The following is a 19,958-nucleotide window of genomic DNA, read 5'->3' on the forward strand; positions in this document are numbered from 1 at the left end:
AAGCCCTCTCCCTCCCACAGATCTCTCGATGTCTCCATGTCTCTCGGTCCCTGCTCTCAAATGTTGTGTTTGTGTCCTTCCCCCTCTCTCCCCATCTTGTCTACCGCTCCCGATGTTATTTGTTTTATGTGTCTGTTTGTCTTTCTGTGTGACTAATGTTCGCTCTTTCACGAGCCTCGATCTTGTATACAAAAAAAAAAAAATATCCCGAAGAACAGGTTCTTCACTTGTGTCAATCTTGAAAATCTGTCTAACCTTGTTGCTAGGGAAGGATCGTCAAAGAAATCACACTCTATTTCCTTGGTCAGCCACTGGAAGAGGTTCATTCTCTTGAACTTCTCGGCATCACTATCAAACATGAGCTCTCCTGAGGCCCCGTTATAGCAAAGCTGGCTTCCTAAACCAGCCGCAAAGGGGCCATCCTCCATCATTCCAAATTTTTCCCATAACTTAAAAAAGTACAGCTATCCCATATGGGCTGTCACCCCAGCATCACATCTTTCTTTCCTGGATTCTGAGGAATGCAAATCTCTCACCATCACAGGGAGGTCAGTGGTGTCTGTTATCACCTTTCCTCCAGTCTCACTCCCTGTGCTCTCTCATCCCACCAACCATCTTCAAACACCAAAGATGCATGCGTTCTTCCAGTAAACAGCTCCTAGTTGAACTCCCAAAATCCAAGTGGACTGCAACAACTCAACGGTTTTGTTCATTACTTTTCCTGGCTATTACACTCCCTTCCTGATGTTGTTCTATCCCACTGTTACCTCCATGAGGGCTACAAGCAGATGGTGTGCTGCCATCTCCTGTCACCCTCCATTGACCTTGCTTAGCCCAACACACTTAATCGCAAATCGCTGTGTTTCCTTCTCTACTCTCTCTCTTTTTAACCTGCTCCTTCTTTTACTTGTGTTCAACTTTTGCCACCACTGCCTCAACATCATTTCATACTGTCGTGCCGCCGGCGATTGAGATCACCGATGACAGATAACTGAAACAGTCTTTAATTCAGAGGTGAGCAGCCGAAATTGGTGGTTGGTTTGTCGCACGCGGGATGGAAGGATGTGAAGCGCTTACCCGACGAAAGCACACGGGTTTATTCCCGAACCCACAACGAATAAACGAACATGACAAATAAAACGCACCATGATAATTGAATGAAAATAAATCAGAGAGGTGAAAATCAAAGGTGAGGTAAAAACTAATATATACTTTGAGGTACCACACACACACAGACTCAAATACAAACAAGGAGACAGATAATAAAATAAAATGAAATCCCTTTAGCTGGCCGGCACTCAGCTTGGTCGCAATAAATTCCTTTCGGAGCTTGGCGGCTGTTGAAGCTGGTGCAGCCACTCGCACGGGAAGCGCTCCAAAATGGCGACATCAATCGCCACGTGCCCAAGGCACTGCAAGCATGAGGCGAGCAGACGAGACAGCCCACTTTCACCTCCACTGTCAGGGGTAGCACACATGGCCCTCAGCTTCCTTGCGAGACAACACACCCAGGTCCACCAAGCGCACAATCGGCTCTTCCTCCACCTCTTTCTCCTGTTGACGAACAGTTAGTCCCCCAAAATGGCACCCACAAAAGAACACCCAGCTCCTCTCCAACTTCCATTTCTCTCTCCTTCTCTCGAAGATTCTTGCTCTGATGTCACACCGACCAATCGCAAGCTCAGGGGCATGGCCTCCCAGCTCTGCTCCTCCACACCCCTCGTACCATTCTGTGGGCGTGGCTGGCTGGCTTTGCTTGGCACAAGTGTTCATTAATGTGTGGCTTACTTGCCGATCGACAATGCCTGGGTACTGTTGGCGGTTGTAGTGGTTTAATGGAGGTTTGGCATGGCTGGCCTTGTGGTAGAGGTAAAAACGTAGGGAAAGGCGACAAAGGGAAATCACATACTTGGGAAAACTAACCTTAATTCCTAACTAGTTAGCACAGCTTCACCCCTCATGGGAAGACACATAAACAATCTTAAGCTCCAGCATCCCTACTTAAATACATTGAGATGTCTCCTCCGCATCAACGGTCCATGCTATAACAATACAATCCTATCTTTACTCTGGGATTCCTCCATCTACCCCCACAAACGTACCAATACCATCAGTCACCTCGTTCCTCTATGAGCCTCGATCTTGGAAATAAAATTTAACAAAACTAGTTTAATTTTATCTTTTAACAATGTCACCAGTTTGGAAATGCATTATTAATGACAAACATTGCACAAAAAGAAAAAAAAACAGAAATACACCCAGGAAACAATTTGACACATTAATACCTTGCCGCTCACGTCGTCGAAACTTCCTAAGACGCCGGTCGATGGAGGCAACCTCAGACCGGAGAGCCATGTAGTACGCCCTTATCTGCTGCAATCTCTGTTGCAACCAGGTGATCCGTGCAGCACCACTCAGTGATGGCAGCTCTAAGGTAACAAATCCACCACCCACACCACCTCCATTGTTAGTGGCATAGACCATCAGTATCATCCTTGTAAATTTACTGAGCAATATCATTTGGCAACTTATCTCATGCGGCATTCCCCTAATGAGCAATGAAAAATAGTGACAAACCTGTTATTGAGTTTGAAAACACTGTCTGTTAGTTACCCATAATGATTACTGTAGTGAAACAAAGGGACCTTGGAAGGATGACATGCTGAGTCAACCCACCTGGTGTTAATTCAACAGCACAAGGGTGCCGTTAAGCCAGCCACCTTAACAGTTAAGCCAACACCAAGCGTTCAAGACCACAATGGCCTACTCAGGTTGCAGACAGACGGACGGCCGGACAGACGGATGAGACACGATCCATAAGCCCTCGTTTCAGACTAAGTCCAACGGGGGTTAGGTAATGTTATTGAGTGGCCCAGTCAAAGTCCTGACTTGAACCCAATTGAACATTAATCGTGAGACGAGGAGATTGTAGCCATCGACGATCTCCATCAAACTTGACAGAACTAGAGTAATTTGCACGTGAAGAATGGGCAAAGATTTCACAATCTCATTGTGCAACGCTGGTAGACTCTTTTTCTAACATTCGGGCAGGATCTTTTTCCATTCACTAATATTAAGTATATATGGGTAAGTTGGTTGAATTTCCCCTCCTAAAGAGCAACATATTTTATGAAAGTACAGCATGCTCTATAAAATAACTTTAAAAAACGAGAACGACACTCGGTATGGTGCATACCTTAGCCTGTCCAGATAGTTTACGTTTTGTATCCCACTGATAGGCCGGATCTGCAACCGTACCTGACCAAAATTTAATCAACTCGTTTTTGTCACCTACCCAACACATCCACATAGTTTTGTCTGTCATAATCCATCCACAAAGTTTTGAAATATCATGCAATATATCGTTTTTGGTACTATCACTCAATGGTGAAGAATAACTGAATTTTCTTTTTAGCCGCGTCGCAAGACGCTGGTCATAGAGTGCCCTCTGCTGTTGTTGTTGTTGTTGTTGTTGTTGTTCTTCTTCTTCTTCTTCTTGTTCTTCTTGTTCTTGCAGAGAAGACAAAACCTCAAAGCTCCACCCATTCTGGGAACCATAGCTCCACCCATTGTGGGAGAGGCTTCATATAAACAAATATCCACCATTTTATTAACTCGCATAGCTTTGAGGCCTGTTTTGTAGGCCCGTGGTGTCTTCCTCTCTCACACAGTTTTATTTCAAATCAAATTCGATATATCATTTCATTTTTCACAGTCGCTAACATAGTTTTAGACTCGGTTGAAAAAAAACGGGAAGAAAATCCGATGAAAGTTGCCCTTTATAGAACGAAATGAATTCTCAAAGGCCTGTAACTTCAAGTCCATTGAGATTTTTTTTTTTTAAATCGCGGCACGGTCAGTCATACACCGCCCGAAATAAGAGACGGGAAAATGCCGAGATATATATATTTTGTTTAAATCGCGGCATGGTCAGTCATACACCGCCCGAAATAACAGACGGGAAAATGCCGAGATATATTAAAAATTCGTCCATTTGATGACAATCGTCACGATGAAATATTTAATTTATACGTCGTCACAATAATGTGGAGAGAGGAGCATAGCTTCGTTCACGTGTCGCCACACACGGGAAATTGCCGAGATATATTTTTTTAAATCGCGGCATGGTCAATCATACACCGCCTGAAATAACAGATGGGAAAATGCCGAGATATATTAAAAATTCGTCGCCACACACGGGAAATTGCCGAGATATATTTTCACTTTGCACAAAAATAACATCAAGTAATCGAATCAATAGGAATGTCCTGTGCCTATAACATCGACGTTATAGGCACAGCTGCATCTAGGCATTGTGTAACATCGACGCGGCTTTTGTTTTAATTAAAACTTTTTGTACTTGTTTTAATTCTCGTATCCAGATCCGTATTCATACCTTCACCAAAATCGAATCGATTTGTCCTCATCACAAACCCAACCTGTCCACCAAGTCTCGTCCGAATCCACCCACAACTTTTTGAGATATCATGGTATATATCGTTTTTGGCCCTATCACACAATGGTGACGAATCACATAAAAATGATATATCTGATCTACAGCTGGATTCGGATCTTCACTAAAATTAAATCAATTCATTCTTGTCACACACCCAACCTGTTCTCAAAGTTTCGTCCGAATCAGTCCAAAACGTATTGAGATATGGTGCTATATATACAGTGCATTCAGAAAGTATTCAGACCCCTTCACTTTTTTCACACTTTGTTATGTTGCAGCCTTATGCTGAAATCGTTTAAATTCATTTTTTCCCTCATCAATCTACACTCAATACCCCATAATGACAAAGAGAAAACAGGATTTTAGAAAGTTTTTAAAATTTATTAAAAAGAAAAAACTGAAATATCACATTGACATAAGTATTCATACCCTTTGCTATGACACTTGAAATTTAGCTCAGGTGCCTCCCATTTCTCTTGATCATCTTTGAGATGTTTCTACACCTTGATTGGAGTCCGCATGTGGTAAATTCAATTGATTGGACATGATTTGGAAAGGCACACACCTGTCTATATAAGGTCTCACAGCTGACAATGCATATCAGAGCAAAAACCAAGCCATGAGGCCGAAGGAACTGCCTGCAGAGCTCAGAGACAGGATTGTGTCGAGGCACAGATCTGGGGAAGCCTACAAAAAAAATTCTGCTGCATTGAAGGTTCCCAAGAGCACAGTGGCCTCCATAATTCTTAAATGGAAGAAGTTTGGAACAACCAGGACTCTTCCTCGAGCTGGCCGCCCGGCCAAACTGAGCAATCGGGAGAGAAGGGCCTTGGTAAGAGAGGTGACCAAGAACCCGATGGTCACGAGGGCTGAGCTCCATAGATCCTGTGTGGAGATGGGAGAAACTTCCAGAAGGACAACCATCACTGCAACACTCCATCGATCTGGGCTTTATGGCAGAGTGGCCAGACAGAAGCCAAACAGTTCAATCTTGGTTTCATCAGACCACATAATCTTGCTTCTCACAGTCTCACAGTGGGAGGCACCTGAGCTAAATTTCAAGTGTCATAGCAAAGGGTCTGAATACTTATGTCAATGTGATATTTCAGTTTTTTATTTTTAATAAATTTGCAAAACTTTCTAAAATCCTGTTTTCTCTTTGTCATTATGGGGTATTGAGTGTAGATTGATGAGGGAAAAAATGAATTTAAACGATTTCAGCATAAGGCTGCAACATAACAAAATGTGAAAAACGTGAAGGGGTCTGAATACTTTCTGAATGCACTGTAGGTGTTGGCCTTATCTCTCAATGGTGAAGAATCAATTTAAAAATTCTAGCAGCGAGATCCGGATCCGGATTCGGATTCGAATCTTCACCAAAATCTAATAATTTCGTCCTCGTCACACACCCAAACTCTTCACCAATTTTCTTCCAAATCTGTCCACAACGTTTTGAGTTTCACTGCCTCCCTCTGAATTCTGCTGTCAGCCTGAAGAGATGATAGTAATCCAGTAAAAACAGCTCATGAAAGACAAGTAACACACTAAAATATACCCGAGGAAACTTAAACAAGGTATTCAGACAACAAACCAAAAAGCATGATGCATACTGCACTAGTGCATTCACATCACTTTGAATCATGGAAGAAGGGAACATAGGACATCAATTTGGGACAGGGAATTAGCATGCATTATATGTTAAATGTTAAAAATTAACATGAATGTTAAAAAATTAACATTATAAATGACCCACCTATCTGTACATCAAAACTTGCAGGCTTGTCAGTCGATGAAATAAGTGAACCAGGACTGGGAGGGGGCGAGAGCTTTCCATGGCTTGGCTCTGACAGAGAGAAGTCTTCACTGTCACTGCTCTGTCCTGTGTGGTTCAATAAATGGGAGAATAGTTTTAAAGCTTTGCATTTCCCCGAGAGTAAAGTTATCTGCTTCTACATTTTTCACCCCAACATTATTGTTGCAAATCACTTTCCTTAGGTCAAACAAACCAAACAATTGTTAACCATTTCTGAGCAAAACATTTTGGGTTAAGTTTGGCAAGGTTTTGGTGAAGTTTATTAAAGAAAACTGTTTTTGAAAAAGGCATATAAAAATAAAGGAAAAATATAATTATTAAAGAAAACCTTTGGTTGTAAATACAGCCGACTCCTATTCAATTTAATTAATTTAAACTGTATAGGAGCAAGTCTTTCCCTTTGGACTAATCTTACTATAATTCACCAAATGTATGTATGTATGTATGTATGTATGTATGTATGTCCGTCCGTCCGTCCGTCCGAAGGTACCGCAAAAACGGCTGAACCGATCGCAACGATATTTTGGGTGGGTAATCCTGGGATCTCCTGGAGTAAAATAGGGTATATTGTTTTTCCAATTTCAGCTTTGGCCTCCAGCATTTTCAGGTTTGGACTCCCGCATAACGTTATTTTCCTGGGTGCCGCACAAACAGCTGCACCGATCACTGCACGGCTGCACCGATCGGACTCGGTGACCTCGGACAAAGACCTTTTATAAGGACATAGGATGAATCCCTGCTTGAGAGAATGCCAACCCCCTCGCCGCCATCACGGTCGTCTCTCCAACTCACAATCCCACGAGATATGCAGAAAGGACGACCCAAAACCAATTATCTTGTTTTTGATTCATATATAAACATCATTAAAAGTAAATAATGATCTCGGCCAAAGTTCAAACAACGTGCGTTTAACCTCTACATCAGAGAATTCCACATAGCTATTTGGGCGGTGTATACGCTAACAGATCGCTGTCTCATTCGATCTTGCCAAGGCTGTAACACCTATCAGCTCAAAATCCTTTTAACTGTTGACTTGGTAGTTTTTACAATGAAGGAAACATTAACAATGTTGTTAAAAGTTTATTTTGTGATTCATTTGTGATTGGAGTTATGTTGTTTGGAATGAAAAAAAGAGATATCATGTTCAAGTAAAGGACAACATGCCGTGATGGTTTCTACTTTCCAAACGTGAACTTCGCGGTTCGCCATATGCAGATTCGCCACGGACCCACGATCGATGTTTCCATACGCGAACGTACCCGTTTGTTTGCGAACGGGTACGTTTTTCATGGAAGTCCTTCACAAACTTGCTGTCCATGTCTGACGTGCGACTGAGGGTGCTACAGGAATGTGGAATTTATTGGTTTCATGCTTTAGCATTCACCATATCTGCATTGCCTGTTTGCCTCTGGCCTCCCACCCGTGCAGAGCACGGGTATCTCACTAGTAGTATCTAATATGTAAAGCTTATTCTATCAACTGGCTGACTGACTCATATTAATGTTCGGTACCTTCTCGATGTCGTAGAAAGCTGTAATTTGGCATGCCGGTGGACATCTAAGCCGGCACACCGGGGAAAATCACAGAACCATGTGTGTGTGTGTGTGTGTGTGTGTGTGTGTGTGTGTGTGCGTGTATATATATATATATATATATATATATATATATATATATATATATATACATATATATATATACAGTGAAACCTTGACTTACGAGTGCACCAACTTACGAGTTTTCCGAGATACGAGCCTTCGCTCGGGCGGTTTATTGCTTTGAGATGCGAGCCGAGATCTGAGTTACGAGCTTACGCCACCCGCCACCAGGTGGGTTCCGGTCACGTGGTTATCTTGCCGTGCAAGCATCTCTGCCGTATATCGCTGCTGCTTTGTTTTCGCATTTTGGTTATTTTGGAGCTTACGCCACCCGCCACCAGGTGGGTTCCGGTCACGTGGTTATCTTGCCGTGCAAGCATCTCTGCCGTATATCGCTGCTGCTTTGTTTTCGCATTTTGGTTATTTTGGAGCTTACGCCACCCGCCACCAGGTGGGTTCCGGTTACGTGGTTATCTTGCCGTGCAAGCATCTCTGCCGTATATCGCTGCTGCTTTGTTTTCGCATGTTGGTTATTTTGGAAAATTTCTTAGTTTTAACCATGGGTCCTAAGAAATTGAGTGCCAAGGGCAGTACTGAGAGGAAGAAGAGGATGATGTGCTTGGATATAAAACACGCAATCGTCGAAAAACATGAGCGAGGTGTGCGTGTTGTCGACTTGGCAAGGCAGTACGATCGTAGCAGTACGATCGAAACATTTTGAAAGGGAGGAAGAAACAAACCTCGTTGGACAGGTTTTTATTGAAACGCCCTGCAAGTGAAAGCGAGGAAAGTGTGGCGAAAAAGGCAAGTCATCTCCTCCTCCTCCGCCAGCATCTTCGTCTGATCTTCAAGGTAAATACACTTAATAAAACCAGTTTATTTCTTTACATTGTGGCGGACACGGAAGCTCACTGGCGTGGTGACATCATTCCGTGCACCAAGTGGGCGGGGGCCACGCCGAGGGGTAGGCGTGGCCTCAGGATATACACCGGGCGCGCAGCCCGGAGCGCGCCAGTGTTACAGTGAGCTCTTGAATAAAGACTCTTACAAATTACCGCGTTGTCCGCTTCCTCCTTGTTTACAAGCAGCGCGCGTAACGCCGCTTATTATGTACAGTATATACGAGGTCGTGCTTGTTTATACATTATTTGTTATTTATAAAGTACATTTTTCTTATTTAAAAACACGTAACAAAAAAAATTGGTGTGGTTTTTTGGGGGCTGGAACGGATTAATAGCATTTCAATGCATTTTAATGGGGAAATTTAATTTGAGAAATGAGCAAATTGAGTTACGAGCTCGGTCACAGAACGAATTAAACTCGTAAGTCAAGGTTTCACTGTATATATATATATATATATATCTATCTAGTTGCGGATCTGCCGCCGGCCTTCTCCCCTTATCAAGGGGGGATTAATCCCCTTGTCTTTAATGACCTGGCGCGACCCGAGACCTATTACGTCCCTTCCGGACAGCGCCAAATAGGGTTTCGGGACCAAATTCGCTCTTATCTAAGTACTAGCGCTGCCCTGGAAGCAAGGAAATAAGCCTCGCACGAACCACGTGTGATGGTAATACGCCGAGCGGTTTGCGTACACGTGGTCGTTTGCGTACACGACCAACTCCTCTTCCTCTATTCCCTGGCCTTGGTTAGCGCGTGCGTTCTCCTGCGAGGGTCAAGTTCAACAACGGTACACTGTGAGTTCTTTGACGCAAGTCCTTCTGCGAGTCCTTCTGCACAGTCCTCTCTCCTTCAAGTCCTCTCCCTTCTCATAACTCGTTCATGCGCCTCTCCCTTCTCATAATTGAGGTGGGGGGGCTTCGCGCAATCGGTTTTATTGCCAACCCTCTTAGCCCGACCGAATGTTCCAACCACGCTCTGTGACGCAGTGCTACAGCCACACGCTGTGAGCCCTGATTGGTAGCTCATGCTTACCGTCATCGCCTCTGATGCTCTGCCTCGACTCTGCCCCGACCTCAATGCCGGCCCCACCCTTTTAGGCCTACCTCATGTTAACTCGACTTGTGAGTGAGAAAAGGGGAGCAAAATTGATTGCACCTACCGAGGTAGGATGGTTTTCCAGAGTCGAGGTAGGATGGTTTTCCGGAGTAGGACCTATTCTCCTGTCTTTACACAACACAGGATTAACACTGGAAGGGGCCTACTCTGACATATACTAAGACATAACTATACTACAAATGAGGCTACATGTTGCACGTGTGACTATCTATGGGGGGCAAACCTATAACCTTTATTAAACTCACTTTACACATCTCAAAACCGTAGCACTGCCCCCCTCCCTCATCATACTCGTCCCCCAGTCGAACCTACCCAAGTAGGAACGACCGGTTTTGAGAAAGACTTGGGACTACCTTTTAATTATGTGTGACACATAGATGTGGTTCCCCCTAACATTTACTCTAACCCGTGTATGTGACAGTTTTACAACACTAAATATGTCCCACCTACTGCGTTGTGTAACTAACTAACAGACTCGCACCCACAACTAACCGAATTGCGGAATTAATTCTCAAACTACACATGAAGCCGGTGGGTAGCATCTTATTTACAACTACAAAACCTAATTATTTACATTTCTATAACCCAGCACCTGTTCTTTTTGGAAAGAAGATTGGAGGGGAGAGAAAGCACAGAAATGCACAATGCACAATACAAGTTCAAAAAGTTGACAGTTCACCATTTACTGCTGGGCCGCATCTTCTTCTTGCTTCATCATCTGTGTGCAATAAAAACTTCAAGTTCTTCTTTCCTGGCACACCAAGAATAAAATGTACACAGACCCGTGTTCATTTTTATTTGTCAGCAGGGCCAACCCTATGTGGTCCGCTGCATGACATCGATGCCACTCAAAATACGTGGTCCGAAGATGCGAGGTAAGTTTGCAGCAAATGACTGCTCAGCAAAGTGTAAAGCCACAAAACTTGTGATCCATGTGTAATGTGGTGCAGCAAATGCTGTACATGTACAGCAAAGTTATAATAAAGAATACGGCAGCAAAGTACCACGCAGTTCATCTGCACAGGTGTAGCAAAATGCCGCAGGAGTGCTGCACAGGCCTGGCCAGGTGCAGCTGCACTGTTCGAGGTTGCTGCACAACCTCCTCCAAAGTGGGTCCATGGGTGGGGAGGAGAGACAAAGCACAGTTAGCAAGCAGAAAGGGCGCAAGGGTACACCAAAACACAACGTAATGCAGCATGAGGGGCGCAGGAAGGGCGAGCAGAGCAAGCTCGTCCCTAACCGTCCGTGCCCCCCAATGTCAGCTTACACTACCCTTGCCCTTCCCTGTATTTACAAATTACAAATCCGTCTCTACGTCCTGTCTCCCATATCCCCCTCTAAGCCGAATTCGTCTCCAATCCCTCCCACGAAGGAAGAGATGGAACCACACACAATGTCACTTTCACGTCGAGATGCGTCTCACTTACTCAAATCAATCACCTGGTGCTGGTGCGGAGCTTTGTCACCTTGGTGAATGAATGCGGATGGCGCGAAGGGAATTCCTCATCCTAACTACACTAGTTACATTAACTCACTTACACTACCCGGGGTCATACCCTGCCAAATGGCATCTTTAAACTATGTGGTTCTAAAAACCTGATTCCCATTGACCACCTGGTGCCTTCCAAATTTGGGTCTCACTCCCCAATTTTTCTTACTGTGCCTTTGCACAATTTCGGGGCTGGGTCGTGTGGCTCCACTAGCAGGTCTACCTACCTGCGCCCCTCCGCCACTGAAGTCGCCACCCGAGCTTACCTTGCTCCTTGCGACTAACGAAATTGGGGAAGGCCCCTCCTGGCTCTCTCACCCCCCTGATGCCCTCCTCGGCATTGGGCTACCCGGGTCCTCTCCTGGGATCCTCGGGCCCCACTGAACACTACTCATAACTCTAACTGGCTCCCGGAGCCTACCTGCGGCCTCACCTGGCCGACAGACTACCAGTGGCGGAGTGCCCCAATAACCATACGCACCAACAAAGCCCACACGCCCAGCCATTCCACAGACTCATGCACCCAACCAAGCACTTCTGGCTACTTCCTGCACCACAGATGTCAATATCCAAACAATTTACCTAAGCCCTCTACCTGACTTTAAACTACCCACCCCAGGTATTTGTGAAGGGGTCCATCTCTCCCCATTCACTCCTTCGAACCATGCATTCCACACCTTTTACGTCACACCAAACATTCCACACCAAATATTCTCACACACAACAAGTTCTCTTGCACACCTCTTGTGCTCACACACCTGTTCCCCACTTGCAAACCATGCAAGTCAATTCACTTCAACACACTCCATTCGTCCTCAATACACCACTTCTGGTTATTCTCACCCAATGCCTCATTTGCTCAAGCTCAACACACACAGTGATTCTCATTCAATTCCTCATTTGCTCAAGCTCATCCTCACACACAATTTCTCCACACTACTACACACACACACATCATCATCTAACTAACTACTTCTCCCCCTAATACTCGTGCTCCCCTGTCTTCCCTTACACTAAGCACTCCCTCGTCATTAACAACCATCTAATCTCTCTACGTCCCCTCTACCTGTACCATGTCCCTACTCAAATCTTCTCCTCTACTGTCATTTCTAAATCCCTAACAATATCCAAGCCCGCCCTCGGCTAGTTTGCACTGCCACCCCATAATCTATTGCTCATGTGCCCCAAATGTGAGGAATGGCGAAACCACCACTGCCCCACGCCGGGTACCATTCACCAACACCATTGCTATTCCAGTCCTCTGAACTATGAGCCTCTCCGTGCGGCAATACATTTTCGGCACAGCTCAGCTTCGAAAAGCCGAGCAATGCATGCGGGTGGTTGGTCGCCTGTAGGTTGGGTCCGTCCGGCATTTTCAATTCAGGGGAGGAGATTTTGTTGGGCCAAGGTTGAGGGTGCCATCTCTGCGCGGAGCCTTTCGGTCCCCTGCACGATGGCCCAACCATCCATGGTCGGAGCACCGCACTGGCCAGGGGGCGCCTCTCCTGCCCCCCCTTGAACCGTGCCGATCGCCTTTCCCGCCAAGGCGCGGCACCGACCATACAGGGCGGGGCCCGGCGGCGCGTACCGTGCACGGTGCTCCTTGCGAGACCGCCGCGGCAACGATCCCCGCCAGTCCCCGCAGCACACAAAGCACACCACACACCGAGGGCTCGCGTCGGCTATACGTCGCGCTAAACGCTGCCCCGGTCTGCGTCGATGCTCGGGCCGCGTTCTCAACACACGCGACCCGTTCCACACTCGTACAACGCGGCGCTCCAGCGCCTCCCATACATTCCATACATTTCGTTACTGCACTCTCCCGTGCATTCTCTCCTCTTGCACACTCAGGTGCACACCACTCAGGCGCACTCACGCCGCTCGCACACTCCATTATCACACACTTTTCCTCCACACACTCCTTTACCACACACCCTCGTGTACACCCCTCCGTTAAGTACTCCGTAACACCATTGGCCATCGCACACCCTTACGCACACTCTTTTGTTACACACTCAGTAACAACCACGGGTGTGCACTCTCCTGTTGCACACCCAATCACGCACTCTGGTGTGCACTCCTGCACACTCTCTACAACACGCTCCTAGGCTATGAGCCAGACCCTCAAATTTTCGACATTATGCTCAATCAGAGGGAGGATGGCTAACAGTTATTTTTGGCAAGGCCAGGGACCCTGGTGCTGAAAAAAATGTGATAGCAGTGTGAAACTCTTAGCCGTATCTGTGTTATCATCACATTTGTCAGACCACCCCAATAACGCTTTCGGTAATTTTTCCGCCTAAGATTTAGGGGGTAGGGTTCGTTTTGGGGCTTTCAAATAATATCTCCTATATGTATCAGTTAGTGTTGTATACCAGGTGAAAGGTAATTGAATTATCTTTCACATGATGTATAGAAAGTGCCTGTGTGATATATAGTAACCTCTTTATGATCATTAAAACATAATTATTTCCGCCAACCCTCAAAAATTTATCACAAAATCCCCAATGAAAACAAAATTAGGCAAAAATTCAGTTTGGCGGATATTAAATGAATTTTTGAATTTGAGAAACACACAGTATGATTAAAGTCAATTTGGGCCTTAAATCTCATACACCTTGATAAAGATGAGAAAATCCAATATACAGTAGTTGCTGTAACCATGACCTAAAATCCATAAATGTATATCTTTCCGCTCTTATGATATATTGATTTACATTTTACGATTTTTGACCGACAGCATGTATATAGTTTGTATACCATTATTGGTCTAAAAATAGTATATATAATATTGGGATGTCAGCCATATATAGGCCAAAAAGTACTGAAATTGGTGTCAGAAATGTCTAATTCTAAAAATATGAAGGCATTATGACCAAACTGTATGTGGTGTTCTTGAATATACCACAGACGTATGATGCATGTGATGATTAACCTACTCCATGTATATGTATGTATCCTGATGTACCCTAACTTGGCGAGATAATTTACATCATATTCATGCAAACGTTTTTAGTCTTGTAGTGTTGTATGGTTCTCTTATATTACCAGCTATACATAAAGTAAACCAAAGGAAAACAATGTACTTTCTATTTAAGCAACATATATTTATAGACATCATACCATAAAGTACACGAGTTATCAATTCAGCGTACACCATATTTGTTACACATATGTACATGATCTTTCTCCATACAGTTCTACAATTCAGAAGTTATCCTCGTCATCGTCGTCGTCTTCTTCATCGTCTTCTGCCGAACTGTCATCACTCTCACCATACACTCTCTGGTTGTCACATGTGGTGAGTTTGCACATGTCTGTGCACTTCAAACCACTGGCCATGCAGACACACATGGGTAGTGTGCATCTTTTCGAACAGGTGCATGCCAGTAAATCCAGAACCGCCTGTGGTGCGGGCTGTCCTTGCATCCAGTCGACTGCCAGCTGCACGCGACCATCCTGGGTATCCCAGTGCCATCCTTTCCCGATTGGACTCGGTACTGCTGGATCCATCTTGAGACTCCTCTTCCAAATAGCGGCTTGATAGTTGGCTCGCTGTGCATGTTTGGTTAAGCAGTCTTTGCACGGAGGTAGCTGGTGACTGTCGATCTCTCCCCTCTTGGCACAGAACAGGTGATATCTCAAGTCATTCACCTTCACTGTCCCCGACTTCGGTGCGTACATGAGACAAGTGAAGTTCTCCAATTTATCCATCAGTTCCTCACTGACGTCCCAGTCCTCTCCCAGCTGTGTACATGCATCCTGCACATCTTTGTTGGTTCTGATGAGTTTTAGTGCAGTCAGTTTTCCTCGTCCAGCGAACGTGCTGACTGTGTCGCATCCGGTATAGGCATGCATTCCAATTAGGGCCTGACATACATTTGTGCCGACTGACTTTCCTATTTTCCCTATGTCTAGGATTTTAGCCCTTGCTTTGGTGCCACATTTCTGAAACAACTTGGCATGAATCTTGGTATGAAATGCCAAGCCAATGACAAGTACGTCGGTGTCATCTGAGCTAATAAGCACAGACTGGTATCCATGTGCGGCAGCATGGGCAGCATGCAAGAACAGACGACCATCTGCTTCCTCGTGTGTGCTTTCCAGGGCCACTACTTCTTGGCTAGCATCAGATGTGATCTGATAACACTTGTCATCGCATGTTACAAAGAGAACCTTTCCCTGTAGGCGTCTGATGTACTCTGGTTTCTTCCACTCTTCGACCAGGAACATGATAAGACTTGACTTGTTCCCAACATAGCTGAGAAACTTGCGCCATTGCCTTACAATTTGAGATGCTGTGATGTTTTTCAGCTCAAGTCCAAGTTCTTCCCCCCTGGTTAACCGTTCGCTGTTTTTGATGGAAGTCTCCTTGTAGGTGTCAAAGACGACATCGATCCTCTGGCTACTGCATCCATCCTTCAGGGCCATGGATAGGACAATCATGGCCACTTCGGCAAATGTAGTTTGATCACCTGCCACCTTCTGTATAAGGAGCATCCCGTCAATAATTGTTGCCGAATTGTCGGGTATCCTTTCAGCCGGGGTCACAGTCCTTTGCAAGGCCGTGGCTATGGCAGCTTTGTTGGTTTTCCGTAGAAGGCCTTCGGGTGTCGCCAGGGCCCATGGCAAGGGACCTAGAGGATGAGATAGCACCTCTGCCATGTGAAGATCTCGGCCCTGTGCCATCACGATAATTCTACCAAATAGAGCTCTGTCTGCTTGAAGAATTACTGCCCTGCCATTGCTTCTGCATTCCTTCTTCTTAGTGAGGTTGCTGAAAGTCTTCAGCTTGTTCAGTTGCAAAGGGTCGTGGAATTTCTTGATTGGTGGGTTGCTCTCAAGTCGCTCAATCTTGAAGTTTGTGTAGCACTTGTGTCCGACTTCCCATGCTTTCTCCAGATCCTTGGCAATATTTGGAGGGGCTGCGCGTGCGGTGGAAATACTGATGAGAGAGCTGGCCATAGTGAATGGGTTCACCCAACTCTGGATCAGAGTTATCAGTGATGATACAGCGTCCTCATCTTTCTTGATCCGTGTTTGCTGCAGATCCGCGTGTTGTACGTGTGTGTTGCTCACATTCACCATTTCCCTCATCTGGCGGAGAAACGCACTCCTGTGTTCGGATGTGACATAGTAGCGCTTCACTGCTCCAGATTTCAAGTTGAACCTGGTAGTGCCACCTGGTGTCTGTGTGTCTTTGTTGACAATGACCTCAGTAGTTTGGTCAACTGGAATGCGTCCAAACGGATTGCTTTTTGACATTTGAACTGAGAAGTACCCATCCGAGAACGCTTGGAAGATGCCAGGGTGCTGCGTTGGAAGGTTTGTCATTTGTGCGTAGTATGCTGATAAATACCGTGCATAGTTGATTTTGTCGTATGCGAAGCACCAAGGAATCATGGCTTGGATAGCAGATAGATGTAATGGCCAATTACCTTCTCGGGAAGCGCGCAGTAGAGCAAGCAAGACCGTTTCAACGATATCCACGTACGACATCCAGAATGACGACAATTCACCATTATCATGACGAAGGTGATGCAGGAATTGCTTCCAAACAGCCTGAACTTCTTCACACGATTGATCTTCCAACAGGTTGTTCCACTGGCTCTCATCTTGTCCCAATTCAGCAACTTCTGCTAACAACGTAGTGACCGTCTGTGTTGCCTCTGGTCGCATCTTTTCCAAACATGGGAGAAATTCAATCCACGCAAGCCTCATGAATGCTTCGTAGATGCTCTTATGTACACGGACTGCTCGGTTGTACATCTTCCCCTCCATAACCCGATTGAGTGAGCCTTCTGCGACGATTCCTGTTTCGATGCAAAAGTCTCTAAGACCAGCATCTTGGAAACGAGCACCAAGAATCGACATCACATTGCAGATTGTGTGGAACGTGCCGAGGCGAAGTACGATGTTAGCATATGTGTCTGTGTGTTTCCAGATGATCTCGGCAGCCTTAGCATCCATCATGGCCTGATCCATGACGACGACGATGTCCTGCAAGTGTAGGATCTGTCGGACGCTTTCAGACTGCTTCAAGATTTCTGCGACTGTGGACATCTCTGTAGCTGGTGCATTTATTGTAGGCATATATCTAACAATATCCTGAGAGACGCTGATAGATGCCCTGACGGTGATGTTGAATCCTGTCAAACTTGGTGTTTTTTGTGTTACTGGGTCCACCTGACGGGCAATGACCCAAAGAAGATTCTTGATTTGAGCAACTTCCATAGCCATCTTGTTTTCCGCTGCAGCTGTTGATAATGTTTGTAGTGGATGAGGCCCAACACGTTCACCTGCAATGTAGACAGGCAGTGTTTCTTCTGTTATGCAGACTGTTCTTTGCTTGAGCTTCTCGATCTTCGGAAGTGGCTCCTTTGGAAGGTGTGGTCCATACATTTTGGCCTGCACTGCAATGCTATTGACTCGATGTGTTGTTCCTTTCCCGGTCAGCGTCTCTTCCAGTCTATCAATGCTATCCCATGCCAAGTTTGTGAATACATACGGCTGGATGCTGCTTGGTAGGACTGTTTGCTCATTTAAGTTTGCTGCAAGTTTTTGAAGACATAGTGCAGTGTCATTTTCCTCCAGTTGAGTGTAGGATATTGCATGTCCAAGATGGTTCAATGTGCGAATTAGTTCTACGTTCCCTGTGAGAGTCTTAACTGCATATGGGAGCAACATGTGTTTCGGAGGCTTTTCTTGTCCACAGCTCACTGCATAGATAATGTCCTGGCTGAAAGATTGCATCAGCATGATGACCCTGTTTGATGGAAGCTCGTTTTCCGGATCTCCAGTCAAGAGGCCAAGCATAAAGCGCTGGAGATAGACGGGAACGACGAAAGAGTCATTGTCGACGTCGGCTGGATGATAGGGCCATGGAGTTGGTTTGTTATCCTTCCTTATCATCGATCTGATGTGTGTCGATGTCTGATCAATGACTTTGGACATGTTTGATGATTTCCCTTTCCAAATGCTCAGTTGTTGTTTAAGTGTTTGTATTTCTTTGACAGCATCTTGTAGTGTTACATTATCAGGTACGACAATCAGTTTTCCACTGTTGTCTTGAAAGATGTGAACGCTATTTCCAAGATCAGTTTCCAGTTTCCGTGCGAGGTTTTTTCTTGTAGCAGTTCTTATCCCATGCAACCCTCTTGATGTCATTATCGATTGTAGGTGCTCTACCAGCGTTGTCATCCTAACAATTTCCTTATTCGGGATTATATGGTTCCGGATGTATTCTAGCAACTCATTGTATGCTTCTTCTTCAGTGTAGTCAGATTCGTTTGTGGCGGCCGTGTTTCTGTCATGTGCATCTTTAGTGCTTGGTCTCGTGTAACTTCTGTAGCAAGAGAAATGGTATCGTGCTTCAGCTGCCACAATGTCTCTACTTGTGGCAGCCATGATTTTCGTGTCACATTTACGCACGGCGCTGTTTCGCAGTGTTTCATCTGCTCTCAGATCAACAGCCTTGCTCAACTTTTCACGGGATGACGTTCCCTTGCACCACTTGGTCTTTCCACAGAATATACAATCCGGTTCATAGATGCGTGATTCCGAAGATGCCCTTCTGGCTTGTCTCTTGCTCGCTGAACATGTTGCAGCAGCATCGTCGGTTAAATTGGATTCAGCTTTTCGTTTCAGTGCTTCCAAATCTCGCTTCATGGTGAACACGCTCCTGCACTGCCTGTGGTAGAATACTCGGGGAATCTCCTTCTCTGGCAGCGACTGAGCAAGGTCGAGAATGGGTGCATGGTTCCGTATTTTGGCCGCATCCAGCAATGTAGTCCACGAATCGAATGTTTGAGGGCTTATGAGCGGATCTTCTGGTTTGACATCTAACGATAGCTTATGAATGATACAAACGTCCTTGGGAACTTTCTGAGTGATCGCAATCTCCATTGCAAGTATTTGTTAAATTGTCTATCTGCGGTACACTCTGTTTCACCACCACCAATATCACCACCACCGTCTCACCTGGAAAGACACATAATATCGAATGAGACCACCACCACCACCACTACTACAAATTAGCATCAGTTGCTATAGTTGCTTAAAAATGTATTCTGCACCAACAAATCTACAAAGAGAAATACATTAGATGTCGTGCACCGCTGTCATGGTTGCAAATCACCTAAAATATAATGAAAATATTGACATTGATGACAACATTCGTATTAGCATGTCGACACATATTGCATTGAATTTCATAGCACATCATGATCATATGTGTGAGGATATTGACTCTAATTATACTGTATGTGTGTCTCAAATCGAAACATACCTTTTACATACCTTTTGATTTTTGCCTATTTTTGTTCCTAAAATTGGGGATTTTGTGATGAAGTTTTGAGAGTTGGTGGAAATAATTATGTTTTAATAATCATTATAAAGAGGTTACTATAGATCACACAGGCACTTTCTATACATCATTTGAAAGGTAATTCAATAACCTTTTACCTGATATACCACACTAGCTGATATATACACGTGATATTATTTGAGAGCCAAAAAACTAACCCCACCCCCTAAATCTTAAGCGGGAAAAATGACCCGAAAAGCGATAAATGGGTGATCTGACAA

General features: G+C 45.0%; 1 protein-coding gene across 8 annotated transcripts in view; it reads right to left on the minus strand.

Moving 5' to 3' along the window:
* Positions 1–19,958, minus strand: part of LOC137435788 (AT-rich interactive domain-containing protein 4B) — a 198,729-nt gene that overhangs the window by 21,057 nt on the left and 157,714 nt on the right. For 7 of the 8 annotated variants that reach the window (XM_078785606.1, XM_078785603.1, XM_068129745.2 and 4 more), the window contains 2 exons: positions 6,210–6,335; positions 2,286–2,429 (listed from right to left, as the gene is read on the minus strand). In XM_078785606.1, the coding sequence (XP_078641732.1) occupies positions 2,286–2,429; positions 6,210–6,335 (270 nt within the window). Of the gene's footprint in view, positions 1–2,285; positions 2,430–6,209; positions 6,336–19,958 lie in introns of those variants that run through there. The other variant, XM_068129766.2, reaches the window with a different exon arrangement.

This window comes from Myxine glutinosa, chromosome 1 (assembly GCF_964187855.1).
Source record: "Myxine glutinosa chromosome 1, kmMyxGlut1.1, whole genome shotgun sequence".
Taxonomy (NCBI): domain Eukaryota; kingdom Metazoa; phylum Chordata; class Myxini; order Myxiniformes; family Myxinidae; genus Myxine; species Myxine glutinosa.